This window comes from Podarcis gaigeae, assembly GCF_964106915.1.
Source record: "Podarcis gaigeae genome assembly, chromosome: 5".
Taxonomy (NCBI): Eukaryota; Metazoa; Chordata; class Lepidosauria; order Squamata; family Lacertidae; genus Podarcis; species Podarcis gaigeae.
Window position 1 is genome coordinate 75,357,849 of NC_139681.1, and position 24,127 is coordinate 75,381,975.

At 44.5% G+C, this 24,127-nt stretch overlaps 1 protein-coding gene across 2 annotated transcripts; it reads right to left on the reverse strand.

Moving 5' to 3' along the window:
• Positions 1-681: 681 nt before the first annotated feature.
• PLSCR5 (phospholipid scramblase family member 5) lies at positions 682-21,018 on the reverse strand. Of its 2 annotated transcripts, XM_083738108.1 has the most exons (10): positions 20,985-21,018; positions 20,392-20,631; positions 13,867-13,898; positions 10,177-10,328; positions 6,320-6,362; positions 5,738-5,958; positions 4,884-5,045; positions 3,637-3,798; positions 902-984; positions 682-813 (listed from the first exon to the last, which is right to left on the reverse strand). In XM_083738108.1, exons 2-9 carry the CDS (start codon positions 20,592-20,594, stop codon positions 946-948), a joined length of 1,014 nt encoding a protein of 337 aa, XP_083594234.1. In that variant the 5' UTR covers positions 20,595-20,631; positions 20,985-21,018; the 3' UTR covers positions 682-813; positions 902-945. The 2 variants fall into 2 exon arrangements, with proteins under 2 accessions (XP_083594234.1, XP_083594235.1); XM_083738109.1 differs by lacking the exon at positions 20,985-21,018 and having other exon boundaries at positions 13,867-13,933; positions 20,392-20,464.
• Between the last annotated feature and the right edge of the window lie 3,109 nt (positions 21,019-24,127).

Sequence of the window (24,127 nt, forward strand, 5' to 3'; positions counted from 1 at the left end):
TGAAGCCCAGCTAGCCATTAACCATAGCTAACCTCTTTCATAATGAGGGAAGAGCTTCCCCCCTAACTTCAGAGGGCCTAATCCAGCCATAAATATCACATGCAGGTAGCCCATGAATGCAAGTGGAAGCTTATTTCAGACTCCCAGCTTTAAAATCAATCACGGCCATATGCATTTCAAAGGATTTGGCTTGGTATGTTCTGATACATCACCTGTTGCAGGAAACAGACAATTGCCATCAGTGAGCCCATAAATTTTAACTATGTTGTTTAAGTACCTCTTAAATCTGAACAATTAACACCATCACCCACAAGCGTCCCTTCAGACATCTCTCTTTAGCTTTCCCAGTGGATGATGTCTCTGTTAGTTACTGTTAATTGAACTCTAAATCTGAAAGCTTCTTGGGATATAATAATAAACCTCGTTCTTTCGCTTTTTCCTTTTCAGCTAATAGCTGGGGCCAGCATTTCCCAAACTTCAAAGGGCTCTGTAAGTAAAGACTTTTCATCAGTGGCACTGCAAGTCTTAGTTCTAATCTTTCATGCTTTCTGACGCAAAGACATCAAACGAGTCCAAAGAGAACTGCAATACTCCAAAGCAATGTTGAGTGTGCGCGCCCTCTCTCTCTCTCTGTAAACAGTATATTTAGCAATCATCTACACAATAAAAATGAGAAAATAATTATTTATGTAACTTATAGTTTAATAAACATTGGTCATTGCCTCCCCCGCTTTTTTCTTCTTACAAAAAATCCCCCCAAACAAAACATAGGATTGTACAGTTCAAAAGTAATATCCAGAGCTCAAGGGACTGCTGGAAGAAAATGAAAAAGAATTAGAAAGTGTCTTATGTATAAGTCTTCAAAGCAAAGGCGACCAATTTATGTTTAGTTCTTACTTACTGAACTGTAGTTTGCATATTTTATTGTTCCTATCATCTTCCTTGTTACAATCCATCCAAGGAGTTCTCAAAGAACATTAAGTCCTACAAATAAATAAACTGTGAATGATGAGGAAGATACAAAAAGGCAACAATTAATATCAAAAGGCTGACTTGTAGGGTTTCATTAAAGCCTATTTAAAGCAGTTCTTCTGAGGAAAGGCAGTTTTGCATCAGAAGAAATCAGACGGCTTTAAAGTATGGAGATAATTTTATTGCTTGCCTTGTCGGACTAAAGGGTTAGGCTAGCAACTGAATCATTAGGCACCTTTACAATTTTTATAACATGCTAGTTAGCTTTTACCTTTAAAGCACTGAATGGCTTGGTACCATCTGCACTTATATGGTCCTCCCTGTACCTTAAGATCTAGTTCAGGGGGCTTGTTTCAGGAGTGGTCAGTGAAAGCAATTGGACAAATCACTTAGCCTCTTGTGTTTGCCGATCAGAAGGTCAGCAGTTTGAATCTCCATGACAGGGTGAGCTCCCGTTGCTCTGTTCCAGTTCCTGCTAGCCTAGCAGTTCAAAAGCACGCCAATGCAAGTAGATAAATAGGTGGCAGGAAGGTAAACGGCATTTCTGTGCGCTATGGCTTCCATCACAGTGTTCTTTTGCACCAGAAGCGGTTTAGTCATGCTAGCAACATTGACCCAAAAAGCTGTCTGTGGACAAACGCCGGCTCCCTCAGCCTAAAGCGAGACGAGCACCACAACCCCATAGTCGCCTTTGACTGGACTTAACTATCCAAGGGTCCTTTACCTTTTTTAAAAGCAATGTTTTAAAAGCATGTCTTTTATCTAAGGCTTTTAATGTTTCATGGAGTATACATGAGAGTAGTTCGCCGGCCTATATCTACATTTTATGTAACTTGCTTAGAGATTTATTTATTAAGCAGCCTATAAATTTTGTCAGATAAATAAATTGGGTGAACCTCAACAACATTTCAGTTGAATTTCTCCTCTCCTCCCCACACACATGCCTCCAAATCTGATCTAGAGGGTTGGGGGAATTACCCCAAAACAGAATTAAGGGCTGTGTAGGGGGAGAAGAGGGGGAGATTGTTTCTCTTGAGCAAGGGGGAATTTTCGCACTGATGCAACTATCTGTTTATCCCTATGTTGAATCCAACATCCATTTTATGCTGGTTTTGAGATTAAAGCGTGGTTTATATTGCTGGTGCTTTTGCTTATCGTTGGATGTGTTTATACCCTTCCTCCCAAATTGGAGCACAGGATGTCCACAAAGGGGAAGCCTTCCTGTACATACAGGAAGACTCCCCTTGGCAGATGTCTGTGTCAATACATGGAAATAGAAGTCGGGTCAGCATGGGAGGCATGGCTAACTAGCATGGTCCCACTGCCAGCTCAAGCACTGATTGGGCACTTGTGAGTTCATGTATGAAGGGTTCGCATTTAGGGCAAACCTGTACAAACATGCCTGTGAGAACTCCAATGGACAGCAAGTTCTCATCAGAAGTTGCCTAATAAATGGTCTGGAGCCACTATGCTAGCATCTAAGCAGGTGGGCTGCGGTTGCTTATCAGAAGGAAGAGCAAAGGCAATGAGGAGGTTAAAGGTAAAGGGACCCCTGACCATTAGGTCCAGTCGGGGCCAACTCTGGAGTTGTGGCACTTATCTCGCTTACTGACCGAGGGAGCCTGTGTACAGCTTCCGGGTCATGTGGCCAGCATGACTAAGCTGCTTCTGGTGAACCAGAGCAGTGCACGGAAACATCAGTTACCTTCCCGCCGGAGCAGAATTTATTTATCTACTTGTATTTATCTACTTGTACTTTGATGTGGTTTCAAACTGCTAAGTTGGCAGGAGCAGGGACCGAGCAACGGGAGCTCACCCCATCGCGGGGATTCGAACTGCTAACCTTCCGATCGGCAAGCTCTAGGCTCTGTTGTTTAACCCACAGTGCCACCCACGTTGGTGCAGGGCAAATGTTGCTCTGCCTCCCTCAGCAAGCTGCTTCTGCCTCATACGATTCTTTAGATCAAAAGATACTATGACTACCCAACACTATCCAGAATGAGGTAAGGTCTGAATTCAAGATAATGAAAATCCTTGGCAAATTATACGACATACTAAGAGCAGGTGAGTGTTGCCTTAGGCTTTCAGTAGGTTCCGGGTGTGTGGTGGTGCCACTTGTGGGAACTACCCAGAGAGCACTGACTCATGACAAGGTCTTTTTGGTGTTGGCTCCCCATTTATGACATGCCCTCCTTGGTGGTGTGTCTCTGTCTCCATTACTAGCATTCAGGGGGGATTTAAGAGCATTCCTGTTCAACCAGACTTTGATAGCTAAGAGATACTGTTCCCAGCAACCTTGAAATGATTAGCTAGGAAGATACTTGACTGGTTTTAGATGTTTTTAATGCATTTAGTATCTAAATAAATGTGTTGCATTTTGCTGCTCTGGGTTCCTTTGGGAGGAGCGGTGGGCTATAGGATTAAAATAATTGTTTTTCAATGCAGTTGTGTGCCATACACAGAATTGCCTGTGTGGGTAGCGAATATGATGAATCATAAACAAATGTGGCATGGTGCATAGTGTGTTGGGTTTAGGTGCCTGAAACCCAGATTCAAGTATCCATTCAGCCCAGTCTCACAAGACTGCTTCTAAAATGTAGGCATTTAAGGAAAGAAGGACTGGACTGAGGAAAGAGAGGACTTTGCCTTTGCTGGTATACTTACTAGGAGGAAACAAGCACCAATCATTACAGCCTTGATTTTTACGTCAAGGTCTACAGGAACCTGAATACCAAAGTTGGCTGTATTGGTAAAGATGTTATTGACAAATCCAGACCAATACTTGGAAATCTTGCCAATAGTTGACATTCCGTTTAGAGATTTTACCTGCAGGAAAGGAAAAGAACATATGAGAACTGAAAGGAATGCATGGAGAACATTCCTCAAATATTTGGAAGTGTGGGTGAGTGGGATTAAGTGGTGGTTAACTATGACATTGGAGCTATTTAAGAGAGCAAATGAATTTCAGAAATGAGAAGCTGCGTATAACTGAACATCAGAAAAGGAGAGTTCAGTTAAGTGTCTAGTGTTTAATCGCCAGCTGGCTTAAATTTAATATAGGTATTTTATCTCCAATGAAACCTTATCAAGTAATACAAACCACATTTTAATCTGGGCTGAAACTGACATAGCCATTTAATATAATAAATACATTGATTCTAGAGAGAGAGAGAGAGAGAGGGAGGGAGGGAGAAAAACTTCCTTCTATCTGCTTTCTTCAAATCAATGCACAAAATTCTTTTTTATTGACAGAGCTGATGGCACTGATCATGTAATGCATTTGTGGTGTGAATACCATGGAACCCTTATGCAGTTGTCACCACAACCACCCCCCATACATCCCCTCCTGCAAAGAGCCGCTTATGGAAGCAGTAGAAAACAAGGCATATAAGGGAGTGAAGCACAAGCCAATAATTTAAGTGACATTCAGAGGCTGCAAACTGCAGTCAGCTTAGTTTACATATTTTGAAAATGTGAACATTAAAAAAAGCAAACCTCATAGATAGCTTTATAGCAGATTTTAAACGTGTTTTTGTTCTGCTTGGCACTTGATTGATAGCTTTCATGATTTTAATTGCTGCTGCTTTAGTTCTTAATTTACTGGTCTTATTTTTAATGCTTTTTTGAAATATGTGTCTTACAGCACATTCAGAGTTCAGTGGGGCTCAGGCACAGGACTGAAGTCTTACTGACTTTTGTGAACTGCTTTTATAGTCCTAAAAGGTGGACTAGAAAATCATTAAATAAATAAATTATATTATTTTGACGTGGACATTTTCCCCTCCCTCTGAAAATGCAGCACACAAGACAAATAAATTGGTTTAGTGAGGGCTGTCATTTTAATTCATTCCACTTCTCCCCGTATTTTGCAAACTGAAAACACACACAAATCACAATGTTATCAAAAGTACCTCAAAGTCAACATCTCCAAAACAACCGCATGTTGCACAAGGGCCAATTATCTTCAACACATCTTCATTGCTTTCATTCCTGATAGTGAACTTGGGCAGGAGAGGGTCCCATTTCTGCACCACGTAGCCAACTGTAGTCCCAGGAGGAGACTGAACTTCTAGCTATTGGACAGTGAAAATAAAAAAGTTAATGTAATCAGTGGCTTTTGAAGTTTGAGGTTTTTAATAAAATGACATCTGATGGGTTATTGCAGGGGCAACCAATATGGTGCCCTATAGATGTTGTTGAACTACAACTCCCATAAGCCTCTGCCAGCATGGCCAATACTCAGGGATTGTGGGAGCTTAGTCCAGCAATATCTGGCTATCCCGGGGATGGCTACCCCTGGGTTAGCTCTCCCAGCCCCCTGCTCTGGTCCCAATGCAAATCACCCCTCCCCATGCCCATAATTAAAGGAAGGAATAAATATTGGTGTGCCTCCTAGCTATGCAATTGACGCTATGCCTAGTTTGGACTTGAATCCAGTCACCAACACCAAAGGAATCTGGAAACTGCAAGTGAGGCTGCCCCTTCTCAGTCTGAAAGACCATGGAGGAAGAAAAAGGTGCACCCAGTAAAAGCACAATCTCATGCACCCATTCCCTATGCACGATCCCCCTTCTGCAGGATTCCTTTAAAGAAGGGCAAATGCAATATAAAGGGAATAAATGGGGTGCTTATTCTGAAGCACATTCCGTCTTTCAGATGAATGCACACTCAGGCGCAGTTCTAAACCGTCGCCATCAGAATGCGCATACAGATGTAAAGGAAACGTGCAAACTGATAAAAGGGGTTGCTACTAGGATTAACTAACCTTTTGCAGGTAACATGGAAAGCAGCAGCTATTACACCTTAAAGGTCTGTTCACTGTGATCACCTCTTGACCTGTGTTGTCTGTAATCCTTATGGTAAAAGACCTGAGCGGTGAGCAGAAGTTACGATCAAAGCAACCATTTTCTTCCACTGCAAAGTAAACTCTTTGTCCCAGGTGGTTTTTAATCTCATACTTGCTGCAGGTTTCAGTCCCAAGTATAACTAAATAAAGCCAAACAGGTAGAAATCCATTTAGCCTAAAAAAGAGATATTTTTGATGACCGTTTTGATTCAGCAGCGTTACGTTTGAATTTGATCCAAGGCTAATTCCTTCCGGATTAGATTTTATTTTTATTTTTTAAAAACAACAACAGAAAATACGTTTTATAAGGTGTGTTGTTTTGAGAGAGAATGTCTTCAAGAATATTGTTACATGCAGTTTTTATAGAGGTAGAAATAGACACTGCATCTTGGTGCATAAATGAGGGACCAGGTGGATGGGTCAACATAAGCAAAAGTGATATGGGTTAGAAGTAAATGGATCTGGCATCTCTAACAAGGGCTGAGCTGGAATGTGCAGTACCTTGGAGAAGCTCCACTTGCTGGTGAATAATGATCTGGTCCAACTGTTCAGAAATGAAAATAAATAAGAAAACGTGAGAATTGTGGAACATTGAAAATATCTGGAGATTTTCATACTCAACAGCATCAAACACTGATAAATAATAGTGTGTTGCATAAAATACTAGATGCAGTACAGTATAGTATTTATTTGTATCTGGCATTTATACAGCACCCAATTAAACCACAGTATGTCCTCTGGGCTGTTAATACCTTTATGTATTTAATTTTAAAAACCCAACAAAATTCAAAGACAAGCAAGACTTAAACAGTCACAACAAAAACAAATGAGTATAACCAGTACATACATCAGCAGTGTAAAACCATAATAAACTCTACATATGGCTGCAGTGTTGCTTAACTCAATCTCATTCATGTTGGGTTTCTGCTTTTAAATTTGGGCTGAAAGTACTTGTGGGGTAATATTACAGTTTGCTCAAGCAGGGGTGGAGAATAGAGGGATGTGTGTGTGTGTGTGTGTGTGTGTGTGTGTGTGTGTAAACTGGCCTACTGTACAATTTTTTTTAATTAAACAAATAAATGCTAATATGATCAAGGAAATGGAATAACTCCCCTACCAGGAAAGGATGGTCAATTGGGATATTCTTAGTTTAGATGAAAGGAGAGTAAGAGGGCACATGATAGAAGTTTATAAAATTATACATGGCATGGAGAATGCACCACAGCTATGGAGCACAGAGAGGCTGCAACTGGAGCAAACTGACCTGGAGCAGCACCCCTGAGGCCAATCCTAAAGTCCAGGCACGTTCACATGGAAGCAGGGCATCCTATGTCTCTCATGGAGATAGTGGGTAGAGTTTTTCTCCTTCCCTCATAACACTACAACTTGTGGACATCCCATGAAGCTGAATGTTGGAAGATTCCAGACAGATAAAACAAAGCACTTCTTCATGTGCTATGGAATTTGCTCCCCAAAAGAGGCAGTGATGGCCACCAACTTGAATGGCTTTTTAAAAAGGATTATATAAATCCAGGAAGGACAAGGCTATTGTCCATGATGCCTATGTTCTGCCTCCTTTGCCAGAGGCAGTTTACCCCTGGATGCCAGCTTCTGGAAATAGCAGGTGGGCAGAGTGCTCTTCCACTTATGCATATTTCCCAAGTCCCCTGGGAAAAAATGAGACATCCCAGGATCTTAGCAGCTGTTAAGTTGTGGGTGAACATATCAGACGACACAGCGATTCTTCAAACAGCTCTTGTTTATTCACAGGCCAGGACAGAACTGAACTGAAGGGTTCGGTCAGCCTGCTTATATAGAGCTCCAGTACAACATAACTGTAACAATTTTCTAAAACTATCCAATCACTGAACGTCACTTTCAATCCCTTATTTGCATAACTATCTACAGTACCCCCCTGCTGGCCCAGGGTGAGAACTTCAGTACATAACAGCGGCTGTCTTGGGTGCCACGATCTCATGCTCTCTTGCGCGACACTCTCACCCTTTTAAAAGTGCTTTGTTGGAACCACGATCTTGTGTGGTGCCCAAAACACAAATGGGCGTTTGTGGGTGCTGTGCAAGTTCTTGTCCCCCCAAAGCAGTTTTTTGGGGCAGGAGCGAGGCGCATGTCTAAATGAGTCGCCCCGGAACACATCCCAGAAGATGCAAGTCCTGGTTTCACATTGGAAAAAGTTAAAACGTATGCTTTTGTCCTGCTTGTGGGCTTTCCACAGGAATCTGGCTGGTCATTGTGAGAGCAGGGTGTTGGATTAGATGGGCCACTGGGATGATCCAGCAAGCTGTTCCTTTAAAAAGTGCTTTGAAAATTTACATTCCTTGTCTAATTAAAATATACTTTTGCCTCTCGCCCCGCCCACCATTGGCACTTGACTCCAGTAATGTTGCCCAGAAGGGAATGTGGTCTTCAGGCTGAAGCATGTTGCCCACTCCTGCCTTAAGACCTGAACATATTCCTCAATGCAGTCTGAGAAGCAGGGAATCAAATTCTATCCCATTCTAACCACATATGGGACATATGAGCATTGAAAAAACAACACCACAAAAGTAAGGAATTTGATGTGCAGTGCTACCTCGGGTTACATATGCTTCGGGTTACAGTCGCTTCAGGTTACAGACTCTGCTAACCCAGAAATAGTACCTTGGGTTAAGCACTTTGCTTCCGGATGAGAACAGAAATCATGTGGCAGCAGCGGGAGGCTCCATTAGCTAAAGTAGTGCTTCAGGTTAAGAGCAGTTTTAGGTTAAAAACGGACCTCCGGAACGAATTAAGTTCTTAACCCAAGGTACCACTGTATGTCCACAGCAGAACCACATCAGAATCAAACACATGGTTACAAAGAATAGCAATTCCTTTTCCAGTAATGCCCTTGGCACAAGCACTTTTGACAAGATGCAAGTTTGTGCCTTTTGTTGTCTCTAGGTTCACCCCCTGTTTCATGATACAGAAAAGGCAGGAGAAAAATTGGGGCAACCTCCAATTGCAATTCTAAAAATTTGCTCTCTGAAGCAGCTCTTGCCCTTGTTGTCGAACAGGCTTTCTATTAACAATTTTCATGGAGTATTTGAAAGTGTTTGATCACATATGATATTTCCAGGCAAGAAGCCTCAGATCTAAGTACAGTGATGGTGTGACAGGAGTTCTAAGGCTCCATAATTTAGATTTGATTTCACCAGAGTTAGGGTCCAGCTAGAAATCAAAAGTTTTGCTTTTCAGAAAACCTCAAAGCTGACTTCTTTCATTCTACAAATCTGAGCCTGCAGCAGAATATCAGATGGAATAAGTGGGTCCTTTGCAAGACTAGCTAGACAACAGCAAAATACCTAAGAAAGATGGTTCCCTAAACGTTTGCTCAGCTCAAAACATCAAGCAAAAAGACACAAATGTAGGTAGTGGTGTTGGTTCATTAGGGGAGGGGCGAATCCCAAAATCTACAGGATAGTAATATCTTTATTAGATCAACCAAGAGCTTTCAGTTTATTCAGAGTTCTTCATCAGACTAGCTGTTCAGCAAAATTGGGGAGAGAGAAAAAACAGGGCACAATCTATACCTCAAAAGTCTGCAGGTGGATTGCAGAAGGCTTGCAGACAAGTTTCAAGAGCAATCCAGGTCTAGGGGTATATGTGAGGTGGGGAGAGGGATAGGGAATCTGTGCCCCTCCAGACATTGATGGACATTTCCCATCAGTTTTTATTTCCCATCATACCTGACCACTGGCTATGCTGGCTTCAGCAGATGGGAATCTGGAGAGCCACAGTTCCTCTGTCCCTGGTTTGGCAACTCTAGAAAAAGTCGTATTTCAGAAAAGAAATAAAACAAAAATTTTGCATGCATCTGCGCAACCTACCTACGACACTTCATCATACCAAGAAATGAGAGCAAGTGTTTAGTTACCTACTGTAGAGGAAAGGTCAGGCAGAGGATGGAATTGTCCAATAGCAAAAACACCACTCCATCCCCAGTGGAGGAAGCAACACCGGCCAACACAGTGTTCATGCTGTGTTGATGTGTGGCATCCCTGAGGCACTTGCAAAGGTAATTCATAACTACCCCAAAGGGGGGGAAATGCACCATCTGGAATTGCTATGCTTCGGAGGAGAGAAAAAAATGTTTTGAGCAGATCTGGAGTGAAATGTGGAGTAAATTCAAGGGAAGACAGATCATCTCAGGGAATCCCAAAGTGAAAATTATTATAATCTGTTGCTGCATTTTACGGAAGCACAAAAAGATAAAGGCACACAGATCATTTTGGAAAGGTGGAAGTAAATCTAAAAGGGGACCCTTCAAACACATCTAATATATAATCTTAAAGTTACAGTAGTTGGAAGTGGAACAGGACCTGGCTGAGGTATTCCAGACCAGGAGGCAAACCGGCAGGAGGCTGGGCTTGTTTCCAGACAGCGGTAGTTTCTGAAGTCTTTGTTTGAGCTGGAGGCTCTGGAGAACCGGGAAGAGGATCTTGCATTGGTTTCTGAATTTGGCCTGAAATAGCTGCATGAAAACATTATAAAAGTTTTTAATGAAAATAGGTCCTAGTTTGGTCAACAACAACAGCCTGATTGAGACCACCTCCATCATGTGAGACTCACATCCACTGATCACACACCCTCTGTGACATCTTCAATGCCCTTCTGTTCAGTTCACCTCATGCCACATTGTAGCCTTGTTGCTGAAAAGTCTGAAGCAGGGAGCATGGTCAATAGCACAGGCTGGTCCATTAGAGCGAAAGGGGCACTGCTCCGCAAACCTCAGCCAACCCCCAACTGCCTGCCTTCTTACTTACATCCACTCCAGGATGTACAGCAGTCAACTTTCTTCTCCTTAGTCTCACTGTTGCCCTCGTTGAACTTAGCAAGGAAGAGGATGGGGACAAAACCAAAAATTATTTGACTCTGCCTGTCATTTGCTCTTGCTCCATCTGCCTTTGGCCTCTCTGCCTTCTGCCCTACTTGTCAAAGGCAGGCAAAGAATCCTGTGAATCCCATTGCATACCCTCCAACATTTCTCTGATGAAAATAGGGATGTCCTATTCCATCATCATGATCATCATCATCATCCTATTTATACTTCACCCATCTGGCTGGGTTTCCCCACCCACTCTGGGCAGCTTCCAACATATTAAAAAAACATAACAAAGCATTAAACATTTTAAAAATTCCCTATACAGGGCTGCCTTCAACCAGTGGCGTGGGAAGGGAGGTGTGGTGGGTGCAGGCAGCCCTGGGTGTAATCACTGAGGAGGGTGACAAAATGCCAAAAATATGTGTTTTTGAAAAAATAACTCCTGCGCCCACCACACGCCCCTTCCTATGCCACTGCAGAAGCACTCTCCTCTTGAGTGATTTCCAGAAACCAGTAGCATTGCTACCTCCAACTCTGTAGGCAGAGCACAGCCTTTAAGGCTAGTAGCCTTCGACAGCTCTCTCCTCCATGAATCTGCCTAATCCAGAGGTGTAGCTAGGTGAGGCAGGGGGCACTGGGTGTGACATCATGGGGCCTGCAGCGTGCCTGAGCCACATGTCTCTCTTGAGGGGGAGGCGGCGGGCGGACAAACAGCGTGGGGCTTGCGTCTGCCCACCGCCTCAGCCACCCTACAGCTATGGGGGAGGCTGCAGAGAGGCTCCACTCAGCCTTGGCTTGCCCTGCCCCCATGGGTGATTCACTCCGCCCCCAGCTGCAGGGCGCGTACACTGCCCCGGACACTCGAGCAGCTAGCTACGCCACTGCCTTTGGCTCGAGGGTTGGATAACTCCATACCTTCTAACATTTCTCCCATGGAAATAGGGATGTCCTGAGGAAAAGCGGGACATTCCAGGGTCAAATCAGAAACCAGGATAGCTTCTTTAAATCTGGGACTGCCCATGGAAAATAGGGACACTGGGTGGGTCTGGCGTTTACCACTATGAGGACCAGTGGCGTAGTGTGGGTTGTCAGCACCCGGGGCAAGGCAAGTAATTTGTGCCCCCTAACCCGTGGATTTGCGCCCCCTAACCCTAACCCCCAGATGTTGCACCTGGTGCGGCCGCCCCCCCCTGCACCCCCCACGCTATGCCATTGATGAGGACTGTAGCTCTTTGATGGAAATAGAGGTTTCCTAACAACTCTCAGACCCTTACCTTGCTACAGTTCCCAGAATTCTTTAGGGGCAGTCATCAAAGTGGTATGATACTGTTTTAACTGTATAGTGCAGATGGTGCTGAATACAACCTGCATACCCTGTAAAGGATCTTTATCTTTGCCAGTCCTGCTTCATTCTATTTTCATGGCTTGACCAACTCTCTTCTATCTCCTTTCATGTCAGAGGAAGCTTCATCTCTGCCTTCTCTGATCATGCTCAGCTCGCTTTTTAGAGACGGAAGGTAGCCCATCTGAAGAAACCTTGTGTGACAATGATGTGTCTTTTACAATTTGGACATAAACCACCAAGTTACAGTTTTCGGCTGTTGTGGGTTTAGAAGAGGCCCCTTTGCGTTATTTTCCATTGTGAGCATGCCTGTTTCATCATGTAATTGTATTTTGATCTTAATTTATCATTGCAGCCACAGCTTTCCTTCAAAAGCTCGAGACCCCAGGAAGAAGGAGGAATCCCTTTGAATTTCTATCTGGCTTTTGAAAAATGCATAACCGGGGCATAAATATTTCATATGCTCTCCTGCATCATTTTACCTCACAGAATCCTGTCGTTGGCCAAACTTGTGTTTCCTGAAATGCCGTGAAGTTTTATTGGCCAAGTACAGGTGTCATTTTTAAAGAAGGGGCTGGTGGGGGAAAGTGAAGTCTGCCCTGTCACTCAGACTTAAGCTAGAGAAAATCAAGCAGCAGGTGCACTAAATATTCATAGAAATCTAAGGCAATTTGAGGAGTGGTATACATTATTTTGTGCATCTGCAAAGGTGGTAAATGAAGGGATCCCTATTCCAGTAGTTTCCCACACACTTATCTATGCTGTAGATAAAGCATATAAATTGCAATATTTTAAACCACTGGCTGCTGATTAGATGTAGATTTATGCTTTATGTTCCTTTTCTTTTGGGATGCTTTGCTCCAAATGATTTTGCTAACTCCATTAAACACCATTCTACTCCTTATCATTTAAACAGAATGTTACATTTTGCACAGTGTTTTCCTCTTGTCTTCACAATAACAATGTATTCCCCCCTCCCACTTTACAGATGGGACAACTGACTTTTTCTACTGCATCAGAAGGTACCTACATTCACACACCCCAAGATTACAACCTACTTAATTGCATGTGACAAGAAGTGCCATAAAAATTAGCCAGAAATTAAAACTATCCATATTAAAATAGCATTTCATGTATAATTTTTTGGCGTGTGATCTTGTTAGTACTTCCAGAGAACCCTCGTGCCAAATTTTTTAACACCTGTGCTATTTGAAGAGACGGGCTGGTAGATGTGAGAGAAGAATTTGACTTCATTTTTAAGTATAACATTTCATTTTTATTCTTTTTAAAGGGAAACGGTTTGAAAGGATTTCCAGTTGCTGGCAATTTTCACCTTTAATGAGGAGTTAGCTGTCTCAAACTAAAGGGAAGACATGGCACGAACTAGCCCCTTCAGTCTGATTGCACTCAATTGTCCTTCAGACGCTTGTTAGTGGGGATTTTGTCAACCATGTTTCAAATGATCAGTACTTGCTGACGCAATAATTCTCTGGTGAAGTGTGCTTGAAGGATGTGAAACTTTGAATGGAAGCATAACCTTTCTATGTTCCCTATTGTTTAATCAATAGCATGTATGCAAAAGCAGACAGGTGCCGGTGTAAGGATACAACCAACATCGCACATCTGTGAAGAAATGCATGCTGAAGTTTATATATTATAGCTGACATTCGATTTTATTCCGCCTCAGTTGCAGCATAGTCAGAGCAGAAATTACCACTCCTTGGAGTTGTCACTTTCCCATTTAATCAGATGGCTGATTGCTATATACCATTAGGGGTGGGTTTCTTTTTTATTCCCCCCTTTTTTTAGTAAACATCCCTTTATGGGTTATATATAATCACTTACCTTGAGAGGCCATGAAGCTGCCTGATTCACTTCTTCAAAGGAAGCCAGGTTAAAAGAAAAGGCTTTTCTTGTTGCAGCAAGGGAGGGGGGAAAGCACAGCATGCACAAACTTCAGAAGGTGTCTGTCTACTTCATGTCAGGTTACAAAAGAACGGCAAAGAAACACATCGCCTTTCTCATATTTCTGATCACTGCATTTTATGGGTATGGACAACAGGGGGAGACGATGCTTGCAATCAAGATACACACACACACACACACACACACACAGGAGCAAGAAAAATAAACAGAGCACACAAAGAAATTAAATTGGCCGATTCTGTGCTTTTATTCGCCTGGAATTCAAACCAACCTTTTGATTCCGTGTGTTGTTTGTTTTTAGCTCTCAGTAGTCTACCTCCAGAAGGAGCATCAGCAAAAGAAGCATGGTTGGTGACTTGATGTCTACCCAAAGCTAAACACAATGTTTTCAATAGTACAGAAGCATGTGGCACATATGTGCAAGATGAGAGGTTTCATCCTCCTGTCATCCTTTACGGAATGAAATTGTTTTCTAAGGTAAAATGCCCTGCACACTGGAATTCAAGAAACTGCTATGGAAATGGCATTTAAGTATGGAGATCTGGCTTCACAATAGAGACCAAATCAAAAAGCTAATGGTAGCTCTAAAAGCATTGGGAGAGAGTAACCTTGAGTTGTGCCAGCTCGTATTTCTAACTCAAGTGACCAAGTTGCCATGGAGATTGTATCGTATCTGTGTGTGAATCACACAGGCATGATTCACAACTGTTAAGTGACCACAAAAAGGGCAACGCAGGAAAAGGCTGTCATGTAATACCTGGCAGACTGAAAGCCACAGTAATTATCATTCATAGTTATCTATCCTCATATCTCTTTGTACCTTTAGCTCCCTCCCAAGGTCATTATATCTAAACTGAAGTCCCATTGCAGATGATATGGCAAGCACATATTGCTCTCCCCTCTTCCTGTTTATTCATAAAATAGTATGGAATTCATCTTTTTCCCAGTCCAGTGCGTAATTTATTTAACCTACTGAACTCATTGGCACAAGATGCCCGCTAGCTTAGGATAACAGGGTGGCACATTCCTTTTTTTATTATTATTCACCATTTTAAGAAACAAACAAACAAAATCAGTGCAGTTTTGAAATGTTCATGCTACCATCGTGATTCAAAATGGCACCCAGTTGTGTCCCAAGATAGATTAAAACTTGCTCCTTGATCTTAGGCGGTACTGTGCAAAATATGGTTACAATATCTTTAGAGGTTTGCACAGCAAACAGAAGCTTCCCAAAATATTCAGCATTTCTGAATGGCCTCCATGTGATAAAAATGATGTGTAGATCAACCTGCAGCTGCCCTCCAGACAGTAGCAGCTGGTGGGGTTGGTATGGGCAGAGGCGGGGAGGTAAAGGTCCCCTGGATGGTTAAGACCTGTCAAAGGCAACTATGGGGTTGCAGCGCTCATCTCGCTTTCACTGTTGAGGGAGCCAGCATTTGTCCACACACAGCTTTCTGGATCACATGGCCAGCATAACTAAACTGCTTCTGGCACTATGGAACACCATGACAGAAACCAGAGCCCATGGAAACGCTGTTTACCTTCCCACCACAGCAGTACCTATTTATCTACTTCTGCTGCTGTGCTTTTGAACTGCTAGGTTGGCAGGAGCTGGGACAGAGCAACTGGAACTCACCCCATTGTGGGGATTCGAGGACTCTGTTGCTAACCCACGTCAAGCCATTCCAAGATGTTTCAATATCATTTAATTGAAGTCTTAGTAACAGAAGATTAGCTAGAAACAGCCTTTCAGATGCTGTTGGATTGCAACCTCCATCACCCTTGACCACTGGCCACGCTGGCTTCAGACAGAGCTGTTCAACCATGGAGCAGACTCGCTTGGTAAGTGGTGAACTCTCTTTCATTTGCGGCTTTTATCAGATGGCCATCTGTTAGTGATTATTTAGTTGTGATTCCTACATTGCAAGGGGCTGGACTAGATTACCCTTGGGGTCCCTTTCAACTCTACAATTCTATGATTTATTGGAGTAAGAGAGCTAGAATGTATACTGCAGATTAGGAAGGATATCAGCATAACTCAGATGGTGTCATTGTAGTTATGCAGCTGAGTTAAGGAAGTTGTATAAAGCAAGAGTTATTTTTTTAAAATGGAAGTTCTTTATGAAGAAAATTCTCAAATGAGGAAAATGCCCCAGAACTTCACTTCCTGCACAAGGCAATGCCATCCATGGAATACACTCACGGTGACTTTGATAAAGTGGCTTCATCAAACAAGAAGTTGTATATGAACTTGTATAGGCTTAACAAAAAACACCCAGTTCAAAATCCGACCTTAGTTTCATTATTATAATTCAAGGAACATCAGTAAGTTTGGTAAGCTTTGTTGCTAAGGCCTTTCAGCTATCAAACCATTCAGCACTGACACAGAATACTTATATCTACAAAATTTGCAGTTCAAACATGTTTTACTAATGGAGTGATTTGCTCTTGAAGTGTCAATATGATTTGTTATCATTCGTGGCTAATGTTCATTTGATTGTTTAGAAACTTGGTTTCTTTTTTCCCCAGCAAAAAATAATAATGTAAAAATGAAAGCCAGCATGGAAATGAGTAATAAGAATTTAGCTTTTGCATATTTTTGCATTATTTTAGTAAGCAAAATTTGAAGCACCGGATGCTCATTCTTTCCTACAAAATGTGCTTATTTTCTTCCTTAATGCTCACATTACCACCATACTAGGCTTGATCCTAAAAGGGACAGGGGTGGCATTGTGGGTTAAACCACCAAGCCTAGAGCTTGCCAATCAGAAGGTCGGCAGTTCAAATCCCTGTGACAGGGTGAGCTCCCGTTGCTAGGTTCCTGCTCCTGCCAACCTAGCAGTGTGAAAGAATGTCAAAGTGCAAGTAGATAAATAGGCACCGCTCCAGCGGGAAGGTAAGCGGTGTTTCCATGCACTGTTCTGGTTCACCAGAAGCGGTTTAGTCATGCTGGCCACATGACCCAGAAGCTGTACACCGGCTCCCTCAGCCAATAAAGCAAGATGAGCGCCACAACCCCAGAGTTGTCCGTGACTGGACCTAATGGTTAGGGGTCCCTTTATCTTTAGGCTTGATCCTGAAAAAGCAGCAGAGGATGTGGAAGCCAAGCAATATCCAAGTGGCAGATTTCTATGCATCTGTGACTGATCACTACCTTTGTGCTCATGGTTGTATTAATAGGAAAGGATTCCAGGTCCCATAATGGGACTCTGTTAATGATAAAGCATGCTGTTTGTCATGTGAGCAAGAACACAGGAAGTACAATGGGAAGAACATCTGCTTTGCATGTAGCTGCAACATCATGGGAAGGATGTTTTAGCTATCCCACCCTTTGCCCTTGGAAGCCTTATAAGAAGCTACTGAGGGCGAGAGACTGTGAGCAACATTGTTGGAGGGGTGTTTCTAGGATTAAGGTGAAACTGTGAAGCTCCCTTGTAATTTTTGTCATTGGATGGTGCATGCTATACTTACAGTATTGAAATGTGGGCTTTATGCTATTATATTTTGGTATTGCTGTTATTATGAAATTGTATAGTGTTTGAAATGCATCTGTGTTTCTTTGTTATAAGCCACTTTGAACATGATTTTTTGGTGGGAAAGTTACATACAAAAAATGAATGAATGAATGAATGAATGAATGAAGTGACCATTGCTCAATTGAAGAGCATATAGAAGGTCCCATATTTAACCCCTGGCATCTTCAGGTAGAGCCAGAGATTGTAGGTTCAGCTTTGTGGGTTTAAGACCCACATTGGGCAAAAGATTCCTGCATTGCAGGAGGTTGGACTAGATGATCCTTGTTGTTCCTTCCAACTCTACACTTCTATGATTCTGTGATTCAGGTAGCAGGTGATGGGAAAGATCTCTGACTGAAGTCCCAGAGAGCTGCTGTCAGTTAGACAAGGGCTGGGTCAACAAATTATCTGACTATCTACAAGGCAGTTTTCTGGGTATGTTCCCACATAGTTATGCACAGCATACACAATTCATTTGTGGAATTCACTCAGGGAGAAGGGTTATTATGGCTATGAGATTAATATCCTTTCTAAACACAAAAGTAGCCAGCATCACAGAGGACAGAGCAGACAAGGGCTATCTGGCATGGTAGTTAAATGGAATGGCTGTGTTCAAAGAAAGACATGTTTGGAACAAGAAAAGGCTGTTGCCATCATGCCTTGCTTGTGGACTTTCCAGAGCAATCAGGATTGGTAGCATTGGAGACAAAATATTTGGCTAAATAGGACTTTGGTGAATCAGATAGGCCTTTGGATTGACCAGACTGGAAATCCTTGGCTGCCCTGTGTAAGAACCTTTTCCTTTTCCTCAGGTCTTTCTCATGGTCATCAAAGAATGCCACATCTCTTTTTAGCTCCTGCTGGTTTCCCCCCATGCTCCTTATAAACAGTAGAAACAGCATGAGATTAATACATAGCACATAGTCCTCCATACTGAACAATGTGCACAGGATGTTTATCCGCTAAAGCAAATTCTGTTCTTACAGTAAGGGCAGTTTGGTCAATTTGTACTTGCACACACAAAATAATATAACTAATTTCTATACACTTTGTTACCCTAGTAGTTAATTGCATTGATTTTGATGAATGACAAGCCAAACATTGCTGGTGTGTGTGTGTTGCAGTTTGTAGTTTTTATTATTATTATTATTATTATTATTATTATTATTATTATTATTATTATATCCTTTGATAATTATTAGCAATAATAAACATGGGGAAATACTTTAAATCACAATATTCTGCAAGAAAATATGACTTGGTATAAAATTACAATATTTCTTCTATTTAAAAAGCCCCCCTCAAAACCTACTTGAGTTTTCTTTTGTGGAAGATAATTATTTTTATTGACAATAATGTCAGTTTCCCCAGAATTTACTTTTATAGTCATGCCAAATATTATCATATTTAGTAAGCTAGAACTAGTGGCTAATGACTTGCCATTGTTCATGAAACTGATTACAGACGGATCAGTTATTTTGTTATTTGATTAATTTAAATGGTCTGGACCATTCAAATAACAGCGTCCCTCTGAAATCTGTGGAATATAACAGAACCGTGCACTTAGTTATTTTGTAAATCATGAAGATGATATGCTGGGGAAAATACCCAAGGCAAAAACAATCCAAAAAGCTCTGTGTGATGACAATAATGATGCAGCTTTCAAGGGCAACAGCTACCTCTAGAGAGAGGGCAGGTCAAAAATGACACAAACTTCACAGATGGGAACAATGCCTCAGATCTTAGTGAACTGATGGGAGGAGTTTGTTCCTTGGTGCCTGGGATGCAGGGCTCCTGGATGAACCTCTCTGCCACAGGCATGAATGTTGGCAAGAGGAAATGCTGTTGGCCTGGACCATGGATGGGGAACCTCTGGCCCACAGGCTAAACTTGGCCTGTTAGGCCTCCCAATTTGGCCCATGAGGCCATTTTGGGGAAGCCACACCACCCATCCTCCGAATGGAAGTTCTTTTTAGCTCACCATTTCTGTTTTGTAAGAATCATAGGGCCAGATTCAGCTAACACATGGGGTTAGTGCAAGGATTCTTGCTAGTGCTGTGGTGCTTTGTCTCCTCATGTGCCTCCTGCACCCCCACAGTTCTGCCCTGGAGGGCTGGGAGAACTCCAGAATGGCATGCATAGGGAGGAGAAGGGAGGTTGTTCCATCTGGCAAGCAGAAACACTTGCATTGGTGGGACAACTGTATTAGTCTGACATTTCATTCAACCCATAGTTTGCTGTCATGTCCAAACTTGGCAAACTGGGGTTTGTTCAGACCAGTTAACAAAGCTTTGCTGTCAGTTCACAATTTGCCTTGCCAATGCCAAAGGAAAAACTGAAAACTGAGAGGAGTGTCTGTTTAGAAAATGTATAGTCTTATGCTTGGGAGAGGACCTCCCCAGTTCTTCCTTCCCCCTAACAACCCTGCTTTAGAGTGCCATCAATTCCTAAGTCATATCAGCAAGAAATGCTCCAATCCCCAGCTTCCATTCATATCGATCTGCAGGCCTAGCAACCAACACCCCACTTACCCTGCTTCACAAGGCCTGATCATGAATGTTTTGGGCATGCAGACGTGAACATCAGTGAGCCCAACCACTATCTGGAAACACAACTCTTTGGCTTTCCAGGACACGGGGAAGAAGGAATGCATCCACTAATATTTGAGTCAAGCAAATAAAGATATAAGATCAGCTCAATAGGCATCACCTACCCATATGCCACATTATAGTCATCTCATTTTAAAGGCTTCTCTGCTGCTGAAAATGCAGAGTACGAACTGCATCTAAGAATCAACATGCAAGTTGGAAGCTTCTTTCTTTTATTCCTAGAGATTTTAAACAACCTCCCCTCCCTCTGCATCTAATCCTCGCCTTTCTGTCAAAAACATCAATGTACCAAAAACGTGACATTTGCTTTTGTGACTCACCTTGAATTTTGGTTTGTCTGATGTGTCTTGCTACAGCTGGTACCCACACAGTAACTCCACTGATGTGAGCCTGTTTGCAGAGATACTGCAGTTAGCCCAGTAATAGCTAAAGATGCGGCACCGCTATGCTGACTCTCCTTCAGCTGCATGTCAACTACACAAGTCACACACACTGCTTGTGCAGCAAGTCCTGGGTAGTTCATCACAGGGAGAAAAAGTCTGCCTTGCTCTTCTTTGGCACTGAAATCAGGAGTTTTTGCAAAACATAAAGCAGAAAATCTTTAAAATAACAATTAACAGTTTATTGCAAATTTTCTCAGTAGCTAATTCACTATTTATGTTAGCAATTAACTGAAATGAAGAACTAGGTCATGACGATAATTTAACCATAGATTTCAAATGGCAAGGCAGGAAAAAGAGAGCGAGAGCAAATGTTTAAATCCTATATCCTATAGTAATGAGTTTTAGATAAGGGAAACTTTTTGCAAGCTTTGTTTTCCATCTTCTGTAATGGCCTGGGAGGGTTGCAAACTGAAAATGGCTTTGTCAGAGCTTCTAGAGTTTCCAGGGCAATTTATCAATTGTCCATTTACTTTTATTCCACACAGAATACCCAGCAAATCAGACCTGGCACCAGGGGTTGGAATGATCAGGAATGGAATGGTCAATGACTCAAGCCCTGAGTGAGGTCACAAACCTAGGTCACCTGAGCTTGTCAGCAATACTTTCCCTGGAGGCTGGGCAGCTGTGAACACAAGAAGGCCAAAGACCCATTTTCTCCAGAATCCTGTTCTTACAGTGGCAAACCACTGCAAACTGGATCTGAATGCAACAACACTCTCCTCATTTGTGATTCTTAGCAACTTGTATTCAGAGGAATGCCACCTCTGATGCTGAAGGAAGGACATAGTCATCGTGGCTAGTAACCATTGATAGACTTTTCCTCCATGTGGTCGTGTGGTTGATACACACTCTCTTACTTTCCTTTGGGGCCCTAAACTAGTGTTACTCTGGAGTGACTCCATAGGCATTGTGGGATTATTAAAATGGTGGGTGACAGCACTGGTTGTCTAGACGAGTCATTTTTGCTGCTGCTGTGCATGCCTGAGGATAGTAAGGTAAGGGGAGGAAGGGGGGCACTTTGATGGGGTCCCTGCCAAACCAGGTGCCCACCTTGCATCCAATTCTTGCAGAAGTGAAAAGGACCTTTCTGTCAGCATCACCCCTGAGCCAGTGCCACCAACTGGACTCATCCACTTCAGCCCCGACTGGGCTAGGCGAGCTGGGTAGCACTTCCAGAGACCACCTTCTACACAGGAACAGGTCAAAGTGCTGTGGACTCACAGCTTAGAGTTGTGAGCACCAGATTCACTTCCTGTGCTGGACCCGGGGGTAAAGTACCGTGGGCGTAAGCAGAGTCCACACGAAGAGGGGCGAGGTCCGAGGCGGAGAGCCGGGCGGGGAACAGGAACGCTGGAACAGGAGGCTGAGCAGGGAACAGGAACACCGGATGGTCAGGAACAGGAGGCCGAGCAGGGAACAGGAGCACCGGATGGTCAGGAACAGGAAGCCGGGCAGGGAACAGGTACACAGGAAGGTCCGAAGCCAACAACGACGTTGCTCCCACAACCTGGGGCCGGGCTGACTGGGCTTTTATCCTCTTCTAAGGCTAGGGGCGGTCCCGGCCCCCAGGAGCCCCGCCTCCTCTGACCTTAAGGCGAGCACTCCTCCTGGGAGCAACCAGTTCCCTTCGCCTCTCTGCCCTAAGCCTCTGCAGATCAGGAGAGGCCGAAGGGTTACTGGGCCCTGGAGGAGGCTCACCTGTAGCCACTGAGTCCTCAAGCCCCTCTGGGGCCAGAAGGGTTTCACCTGGGGCCAGCTCCTGGTGCTCTGCCACAGGTGCAGGCTCTTCAGCATCTAGGCCTTGCCCCAGTTCAGCCGGCCCTGGAGGTGGGGACTCCTGTGCCGGCTGGGATTCCTCTGGTTCGTCCTCTGAATCGGAATACCAGGCCATCACACCATCCCCCCTCCCAGGCCCCCCTTCAACCGAGGGTCCGGACCCGGCTTGCCGGGGTACGTCGCATGGAACTCTCGGAGGCAGGCAGGTGTGTGGACGTTGGCCGCTGGTTCCCAGGAGCGGTCCTCCGGTCCGTACCCCTTCCAGTCAATGAGATACTGCAGCTTTCCCCTGCGGTAACGGGAGTCCAGGATGTGTTCCACCTTGTACTCAGGCTCTCCCTGAACCAACACTGGCTGCGGTCGGGGACGGTTTGGGTGGAACTCGTCGGGTGGGGCCACCGGACTCAGAAGGGACCTGTGGAAGACCGGGTGAACCTTCAGGGTTGCGGGCAACCGGAGACGGAATGCCACAGGAGAGACTTGGTCCACGATAGGAAACGGGCCGGTGAAGCGGGCGTCCAACTTCCGCGAAGGTCGAGAGGGGTGGAGGTGGCGAGTGGAGAGCCAAACCAGGTCACCAACGCGAAGTTCCGGCCCCACCTAGTGGTGGCGGTCGGCCTGGGCTTTGTATGCTTCCTTGGCCTGGTGCAGTTGCTCCACCAAAAGCTGTTGCTGGGACTGGAGCTCTTGAAGCCACTCCGTCACCACCCGGACCGCGGATGCCGGCAGCACCTCTGGAAACAGCCGTGGATGATAACCGTAACTGGCCTGGAACGGGGTCTGCTGGGTGGACGCATTCACCGCGTTGTTGTAGGCGAACTCCGCCAATGCCAGGTGGTCGACCCAGTCATCCTGCTGGTAGCTGCAGTAACACCGGAGGTACTGCTCCAGCACCGCGTTCGTCCGTTCCGTCTGGCCATCGGTCTGTGGGTGGTAGGCTGACGAGAGGCAGACCTCTGTCCCGAGGGTCTGGTGTAATGCTCGCCAGAACCGGGATGTGAACTGAACGCCCCGGTCGGACACCATGCGCTCAGGTAGGCCATGCAGGCGGAAAACATGCTGAAGGTACAGCTGAGCGGTTTCCTTGGCTGTGGGTACAGATGGGCAGGGGGCGCAGTGCACCATCTTGGTGAAATGGTCGGAGAAAACTAGAAGGCAGGTACAGCCACGAGACGGGGGTAAGTCCACTACAAAGTCCAACGAAACCGTGTGCCAAGGGCGTGGTGGAACTGGCAATGGCTGAAGTAGGCCGGGGGGTCACCCGGTAGGGCCCTTGGCGCGCCGGCAGACATCACAACCAGCAACGTAGCGAGCCACATCAGCCTTCAGGCGGGGCCACCAAAACTCGCGACTTACCAGATGGGTGGTCCGATACCGTCCAAAGTGCCCCGCTGCTGGGGCATCATGGGCCATCCGGAGAACCTCCAGCCGCAGTGGCCCTGGCGGGATGTACAGACGACCGTGGTGCAGCAGAAGGCCCTGATGCAGGACCAGCCCCGGATACTGTGGGCTGGACCCTTCAGCCAGCTCCCGGAGTCGTTCCTGGGCCCAAGCGTCGACCCGCTGCTGTTCCCGCACCCGAGCCTGCAGTGGCTCCGCCTCCTGGGTGGCCAGGAATGCAGCTGGAGGTAGGATCGTGGTGGGTTCTGCTTGCTGTACCGTGTCTGCGTTGTCTTTAGGTTTCCGGGACAGGGCATCCGCCTTCTGGTTCTGAGAGCTAGGGATGTAGCGGATCCGGAACTGGAACCGGGAAAAGAACCATGCCCACCGGATCTGTCTTTGGTTCAGCTTGCGGGTGGTCTGGAGGTACTCCAGGTTCCGGTGGTCGGTTCTCACC